The sequence below is a fragment of the Frankliniella occidentalis genome, unplaced genomic scaffold (assembly GCF_000697945.3).
Source record: "Frankliniella occidentalis isolate FOCC.00 unplaced genomic scaffold, Focc_3.1 Scaffold130, whole genome shotgun sequence".
NCBI classification, from domain to species: domain Eukaryota; kingdom Metazoa; phylum Arthropoda; class Insecta; order Thysanoptera; family Thripidae; genus Frankliniella; species Frankliniella occidentalis.
The window spans coordinates 191,284-199,927 of record NW_026267257.1 but is presented as its reverse complement, the minus strand read 5'-3'; the positions used below and the strand labels follow the sequence as shown (position 1 = coordinate 199,927).

At 42.9% G+C, this 8,644-nt stretch overlaps 1 protein-coding gene across 1 annotated transcript in view; it reads left to right on the top strand.

The window, feature by feature from the left end:
* Window positions 1-7,970: 7,970 nt before the first annotated feature.
* The window catches only part of LOC127750075 (putative mediator of RNA polymerase II transcription subunit 26), a 45,134-nt gene continuing 44,460 nt past the window's right edge, over window positions 7,971-8,644 (top strand). The window contains exons 1-2 of the mRNA XM_052270625.1: window positions 7,971-8,226; window positions 8,320-8,595. Coding sequence (XP_052126585.1) covers window positions 7,971-8,226; window positions 8,320-8,595 — 532 coding nt within the window. The remainder of the gene's footprint in view (window positions 8,227-8,319; window positions 8,596-8,644) is intronic.

The following is an 8,644-nucleotide window of genomic DNA, read 5'->3' as shown; positions in this document are numbered from 1 at the left end:
GCCCGTATTTAGGTTACAAGAATTAACGGTAATGTCTTACTTAACGTTAATTCAGTATCGGCTAAAATGGTAAAAGTATATAACCAATAAAAACCGACAAGAATTATCGTTATGCAGAAATAACGGTTATTCCTTCATTTTCGTTAATCGTTAAAAGCTGTAACTTTAACAAATAACTTAAGTAACATTCAAATGTTAAAGTTAAGTTATCACGCCCTGGCTGTAAGTAGTAAGTCAGTGCCAATTAGATTTCATCACTGGAAGGACCAGCTGTGGTGATGCTTTTACAGTGGGGTTTTCAACTCCTACGAAAGGGTGAGATGTTTCCCATCATCTCAGTTTCAAGGACGCAGTCTGTTTTAATGAGAAACCTACTCCTGGAATAAAAGCTACTATTCTGACTGACCACATTGAAGTGAATACGTATTTGCCGAAGAAACTTCAAGCTACCCTTACCGACGAAATTATTCAATCCATCTGTGAAGCTGGAAGAACCGATGCCAAGTATTAGCTTTGTTTCTATGGGCTTATGGAGAAGCAGGCTATTACCGAGTTTTATGGTCGAATACACAAGCCTGATGAAGGTAAATGTCTGAATTTTATTATGAAAGCATCACGTTGTAATATTGATGTTTTTCTCTGTGGTCATAGCTTATGTGGAATAATGAAATACATTGTAACAAGATTGTAATTATTTTTAGGTCGTGATGAGAAGTATTTTGCCAATCTGACTAAATTAATGACTAAATTTGGGTGCAAGCGGAAGTTGGAGGGTATGGAACTGGGTATGGTCTCTGCGAAGTTGCAAAAGAATGACCTGTAACTGGAATTGTTTATTGTCCAGTGTTTATTGTTAACTAAATGAAGTTTGTTTTTTCCTTTGTAATTTAATGAGTATTGAGTATCTTGTTTTACATCCACCTGTTTATAGGTTAATGTGACTGTGACTTGAATGTAGAGTTGTTGTAATTATTAAGTTGTGATTAATGTGGAATGGTTAATGATGATGTTGATGTATATGAAGATACTGTCAAGTATATATTTTAATGTATGTTTTAATAAAATGAGAAAAAGTTGACACATGGTGTATTGATTTTATTTCATTGAACCTGAAATATTTCTGAGAACAATTTAAAAATTCTGTAATTTGTACACATCTGACAAGTATGTAGGACACGAATATAACAGTTGTGAATTGCTAATCTATGGATTAGTTAAGTTATTGATGAAATCGTTTCTCATTTCAATGGTGGCTTCAGTTCTTGGTGATGGGATTAGTCTTTTTTGTAAGAATGGAATTATGACTATATCTTATAATTTTCTCACTCTTGATAATGCTACATAGGATAAACCTAATGAAAACTCAATGTCTCCCAAGTTAATAACAGCCTGTAAGAAAAATGTGTTTTTTTAAGTAACTGTAATTTAGTAATCAGTCATCTACTGATGCAATTTGTCAAATTAATTTACCTTGTTTAGAGTCATTCCTTGTGATTTATGAATACTGCATGCGTAGCATACTGTAACTGGAAACTGGTATCGTGAACAGTTTATTCCGTTTGAGTTCGTCCATGATTTCAGTATTGGTTTAGATGGAACTAGTTTTGATCCTGGAATAATACATGTTCTGATCTCTACAAAAATATTTTCTAAGATATATTTACTGTTTTCGTTGTAGCACATTCAAGCAGTATTGCCCTGCGAGCATTATATTTCAAGTCTGTCCAAGATCAGGAAACTAGCTGTTAACAAAATAATATCTGATCACGTACATAAGCATGAGACTGACCCTGATGATTTACTGCGACGTAGCTCACAAGCGCAACCGATCGCAAGCGCAACGGGTCACAACCGCAACGGGCCACAACCGCAACGGGTCGCAAGCGCAACGGGTCACAAGCGCAACCGCGGGGAGCCGCCTGTTAGACGGCATCGACTATAGACGAAGCCAGAAGCGGGAGCGGAGCACGCAGCGAGCCTCTGGATGAGAAATCAACCGAGCCTTTGGTCGCTGTCGCTGTGCACTTCTCGTGTAGAATATGATACCTCTCAGACACTTTTGAACGTTTTGACACACGCACTGCGCCCGGACCAAAAAAACAGTGCAAAAATAAGCATCCACCTGACAAGCGGAGTTGCCAAGCAAACAAAACTGCAAGCTCACGGAGGTTAGGTTTGTCTCCTCACCTTTGGAGAAAGGCAACACGAGTTGTGCAGAAGGTCGGCGTATTGACGGCATGAGATTGATAACGTTTTGAATGTACGGCTGATGAAATACGAATACACACACCAGCTGATACAAATCACAACAAAGTAGATGGTACACTTGACACAGCAGCGAATAGTGCCCGAAAGTAGCACTTACTTCGCTGGGGTTAGCTCGTTCGGCGCAGCGCCGCACACATTTACATCAAAGCAAGGAGAAGTGTTAATCTCCGGTCCTTTCAACGTTGCCACTGATCACCGAATCGTAACATTTCTCGGAGAAACGCAACCAGAGTTGTACAGAACGGCGACGAATTGAAGTAACCGAATGCACAAAATCTGCGGAGTACACACACTTCTGCGAGTACAAATCACTTGCGTCGAAATGTACGGTGAGTGCACCGCGGGCAACGCCGCCGCCGGATACACCACTCACACCGAAGTTTCCCGACTTCCAGCTCACTTCAACACCATTAATAATTATTTATTTACCGCAAGAGTAATCGCTGCCGCGCCAACGCGGGCGCAGAGCGTGTGTCAAAACGTTTAAAAGTGTCTGAGAGGTATCACATTCTACACGAGAAGTGCACAGCGACACCGACCAAAGGCTCGGTTGATTTCTCATCCAGAGGCTCGCTGCGCGCTCCGCTTCCGCTCCTGGCTTCGTCTATAGTCGATGCCGTCTAGCAGGCGGCTCCCCGCGGCTGCGCTTGAGACCAGTTGCGGTTGTGAGCCGTTGCGGTTGTGGCCCGTTGCGGTTGCTACCCGTTGCGCTTGTGACCCAGTTGCGCTTGTGACCCAGTTGCGCTTGCGACCCGTTGCGCTTGCGAGCCGTTGCGCTTGCGACCCGTTGCGGTTGCGATCGGTTGCGCATGTGAGCCCCTCCGGATTTCCTGAACTACCCAGAAAGGAGAAGTAAACACATGGACCGTAAACTGTTAGAAGAAGTGGAAAACCTTATTGATTTGAATGTTGAGCCTACAAGACTCTTGGATTATTTGGATAATTTAAAGAATAAGTCATTGACAGCTCAAGATGTTGCTAACATCAAGTAAGTGATCCGTAAATATTCTGTTTTTAACCTGCTACTGCACTGCTTGATTTAATAAATATTGCCTTTTTGCAGGGCAAAGTTAAAGAAAACTAGGAAAAATGGCAGGACAGACTCCGAAGAATTCTTTGATGAGTTAGAGAACCTTCTCCAAAAGGATCCAGGGTCTAAAGTTGTATACGGTGCTGAAGAAATTGGTGAAGGTGATGAAGAAAGTGATAAAGAATGTGATGATCCTGGTTCTGATGATAGACAGAAAAAGATAAAAAATTTGCAGCTGAGTCATGTTTACTTCTACACCTCTGAAATGGGTTCTACATTTGAGAAATTTTCAGATGTTCTCATTGCTGATTCTACGTATTGCACGAACAAATACGACATGCCACTGATGGTTTTTCAGTGCCTTGATGCTCACGGTAACGGCAGGGTTGTAGGGTACTGCCTCATGAGATGAGATGAGACCAAATGTAAAGAGTGCGGTTGATGCTTTCTGTAAAGCTCATCCTTCAGCCCAAGATAAAGTTAAAACTGTTTTAGTGGGCAGAGACTACAATGAAAGAGAGGCGATTCGAGAGTACTTCCCAGAAGCTATAATTCACATCTGCTTATTCCACACACTACAGATTTTCAATAGGCAATCGAAAGGAGAGCCTGACAGCACCAATCTCAAGATTGCTTTTGAGGGCATTGCCTACTGTCCTACTAAAGAGGGGTACTTCAGAACTATACGCTGAGCTTCAGAATGTTGCATCTGAAGACTTAATGAAATATTATAATGATACCTGGCACAACTGTCGGGAGTGTTGGGCCATGTTCCATAGTGAAATGTCAATCAACTGTGGTCAAACTACCACGAACATGGCAGAAAGCCATATTCAGAAGATAAAAGCTATCTTAAAGAAAAAGAGAGCTAACATGGCTGAACTTCTGCGCAATCTTCTTTTGCTACTCAGCTTAAAAACGTCTCGTGTGGCCATGAGTACGTTTAATGGTAAAGTAAAAGTAAGGTGTGTCACCAACAACAATGACCCAGTTGTCCAAGAAATTTCAAGGTCCACCACACCATTTGTGGGTGATCGCTTAAAGGCCCAGTACAATCTAAAACGGAAGTAGGAAAAGAACAAACTCACTGACCTCTCTGTTTCCGTAATGGCTCTGATTGGTCGGGCTTATCACGTGCCTCCGAGGCCTTTCAGGTATGAGAAACTGTCAAATCAGTTTCGAGCTCCCCTCCATATTTGAGAGGTTAGGGTTGGACCAAACTGCCATGGAAGTTTCTCATTCTGGGCGGACGGAAACAGGTAGATCAGTGAGTTTGTTCTTTTTCACTTCCGTTTTAGATAGCCTGGAACACCCTATTGGGCAATGGAACAGGCTTCGAGACCTGACACCTTACCTACCAGCTGGGTTTCACTATTCCTCCGGTAATTGTTTACTTTAGTGACTCCTCGCCCTGGAGTCACTCAAGTATACCATCGGAAAGGTATTTTTCAGTAGAATCCTGAACAGTATTTATATATTGGCGCTCGAGTCTGGTTTTCCTCAAAATTAAATAAATATGCGTCGCCGCTAACCTTCAGATGCACTTTGAAGACGGCAGAATAACTTACGTTTACGGCTGGTCCTGACGTTGATCGCTCCGGCGAGGGTTTTTAAATCATTGCTCCTGCATCAAAGACTACGCCTGATTCATAATATCAGGCTTTCTTTCTCTACCGTTGCTTAGATCACAGTTTTCACACTTCTCCAAAAATGCCTTCTGCTTAGCGTGGTCCTACCCAGAAAGGGGGCGGAGTGCTGTCACGTGCGAGGCTACGTACCGGTCAGGCACTCGGGCGGACGGCGGGCTCGGTTGCCAAGAACAATGGGCAGTTCAGAGGGGCGCAGGTGCGGGTTAACAGTAGTACCAGCAGAATGTAGGAAGATTGTGGCTGCCCGTCCTCCAATGAATTTTCCCTTCTATTTAACTATAAATATTGCGTTGGACGTTCCGATGAGTGGCTGTTAGCTGCCCGTTTTCGAATAAATTTCCCCGAATAAATTTTCTCTTTTAACCGGCCGTCTCCGAATGATTTTCCCTTCTATTGAGCACGCCTTACTTTTCAGCGTCCTGACCTAGAGGCGAACAAGAGGAGCTCCGGAACGATGTTGAGCGGGTCAGTGCGCGCCGACAACAACAGCAGCAGCAGTCAGCACGACGCTGAGCGGGGGTGCTCTCCGACAGCAACAGCAGCTGTTGTTAACAATAGCAGCAGCAGTCAGCACGACGCTGAGCGTGGGTGCACGCCGACAACATTTGTTGCTGCTGCCGTTGTTGTCGAAGCGCACTTACGCTCAGTGTCATTCTGACTGCTGTTGCTGTTGCTGTCGGAGCGCACCTACGCTCAGTGCTATTCTGACTGCTGTTGCTGTTGTTGTAGGGGCGCACCCACGCTCGGCGAGTGCTCCTCAAAAGAAGGGAAAATCATTCGGAGACGGCCGGTTAGAAGAGAAAATTTATTCGGGGAAATTTATTCGAAAACGGGCAGCTAACAGCCACTCATCGGAACGTCCAACGCAATATTTATAGTTAAATAGAAGGGAAAATCGAGGGGGCCGCCACTCCTGAAATCATGTGTACGCCCTCCCTGAAATCCTCCCAAGATCATTTGAAATCCACCTGCAATCATGAAATCATGCGTAATCTGCCAGCAAATTTTAGTCTGAAATCCTTAGAAGGTCAAGTAAAAACCGCCGGAATCACGTAAAATCCGCCGGAATCTTGTGAAATCCGCCGAAATCCGGTAAAATCCGCTGAAATCATCTGTAATCCTTCAAATCATACATAATCTGCCGGCAGGTTTTAGAGTGAAATCTTCAAAAATAATGTGCGAAATCCGTGAAATCATGTGAAATCACGCAATCTTTGTAATCATGTGTACATCCAAAGAGAGAGAGAGTGGTGGCCCCCTCGGGGAAAATTCATTGGAGGACGGGCAGCCACAATCTTCCTACATTCTGTTGGTACCACTGTTAACCCGCGCCTGCGCCCGTCTGAACTGCCCATTGTTGTTGGCACCCGAGCCCCCCGCACAGTGCGGCGGAATCCGAAAAAGATGGACAAAATTCAATTTTTCACTTCATGAGTAGGATAGATTCTCCTTTATAGGTCAAATCTACTATGTTCAAACCTCCTAAATGTCATGTTCTTTTATTTTTTCGACACTCCGTTCAATTTATATGAGCGATTGAAATGTGTGTCTATCAATGGCCGACAAGCGGGCGCTTTCGCGCCAAAATGACGTCTTTTCTGAATGCAATTTTTCGGTAACATAGTGCGCTAATAATTAAATTTAGTTTAGGGTGCAGTAGTTTGATTCTTTACCTTGTAGAATATATGCTTCACTACGTCATAATCACATTATTTGAATATTTAAAATAGTGTTTTCGAAACGTCTGCAAGGAGTGGTTCGTCCAACACTGCACCACCTCTCAATTGAGTTATAAAGCGATTCCCGTCGTCTGTCGCACATAAACTTGAAGCTTAGGTCTGAAAGACTTGAATCCAACTGTTATTCGCTGCAGAAAGCCGCAGCCCTGCATTTGCGGAGTTAAACTATTAGGCCATTTTGAGGTTATAATGCCTTCCCTTCTTTTGCCGAAAACGACAATTTTATGGCTCTCGCACTTCGGGAAATATTAGAACTTGTAAAACTAAACACAGATCTGTCATGCTTACCTTATACGTGAAAATCTTTACAGTTACAACGTGAATTTACCGGTGAACACTGAATCCGCTGGGTTGACATTGTTTACTTTGGCCTGGGTCCTGCTATGCACCTAATGCTTCACGCAGGAGGGAATTCCATTGAATTTCGAGTCTCTGAGTCTTTTTTCTGTCCCAATTAACAAGATTTAAAGTAAAAAGAAATAAATACTTGTTTTTTTTACAAAAAATATCTGCAATATTTTTGGCAAAAATCATGTAAAAGGTTAAAATTGTGTTCAAAAAATGAAAAACGTGCTTCTGCTGACCATTCTACATATAAACCCGTCCAAAATAGTAAGTGGAATGGAGCCCAGGTATTTTGTCCACCTTTTTCGCGATCCGCCGCACTGTGCGCCGTCCGCCCGAGTGCCTCACCGGTACGTAGCCTCGCACGTGACAGCACTCGGCCCCCTTTCTGGGTAGGACCACGCCAAGCAGAGGGCATTTTTGGAGAAGAGTAAAAAATGTGATCTAAGCAACGGTAGAGAAAGAAATCCTGATATTATGAATCAGGCGTAGTCTTTGATGCAGGAGCAATGATTTAAAAACCCTCGCCGGAGCGATTAACGTCAGGACTAGCCGTAAACGTAAGTTATTCTGCCGTCTTCAAAGTGCATCTGAAGGTTAGCGGCGACGCATATTTATTTAATTTTGAGGAAAACCAGACTCGAGCGCCAATATATAAATACTGTTCAGGATTCTACTGAAAAATACCTATCCGATGGTATACTTGAGTGACTCCAGGGCGAGGAGTCACTAAAGTAAACAATTACCATTCCTCCTGCACATGCAGGTTTTATAAGTCGTTTCATCTTCCCTGCAGTCATATATTTCTAGGACGATTGAGGGCTGGTAGGTGTACCTAAATTTCTCACTTGCGCTTTGAACTGATTCTTTTACAGTGCATAATCAGTCTTTTATCGGTTTAGGAGTTGAAATATTTGGTCTGGATACGATTCCTCAAAGATGGCAGAAAGAAATCTATCTAGCACAAAAGAAGTAAACGCCAATTCTGTTGCCCTCTACATTGAAAATCCTCTGAAGAGTAAGAAGAAGGTCCTATCTGAAAATCAACGCTTTGGTATTGTTACGCAAAGCACTAATCGCCTTCTTCATATGGTAAAGGGTTGTGGTGGCAAACAATTTGCCCTCAGACAGGCTGCATTAGAGAAGATTGAAGAAATCTGGGCTAGAGGGAAGGAAATCAGAGTTCTAGAAGAGGGTACTGATAATTCCTTCATGGTAATTGATTTGATAAATGTTGTGCATTTTTAGTGTGAGTGTTATTGTTTCTATATTATCTTATACTTGACAGATAACGTAACAATTGTTGATGGAGATGAAAATGTTAATCGTGCGGCCGGCCATAATTGCAATTCTTCAGAAAGCAATCAAGTTCAACATGAAAATTTGAACTGTCCTACAACTGAGCCCACAACTGAGAGTCCAAATCGGAATGTAAATTCATGTGTGCAGTACAAGCACCTGGACGCAAAGATGCGGAGCACACTCACCTTGCCTATTGGTCATGTTCCTAAAAGGAGGCCCAAGGGTAAAGAGAGGACGTCAGTCATCGGTCTCAAGAAACAAGGTTTGTTGTTCTCCTACATGTTATGCACATAAGCACGTTTGTAGGATAA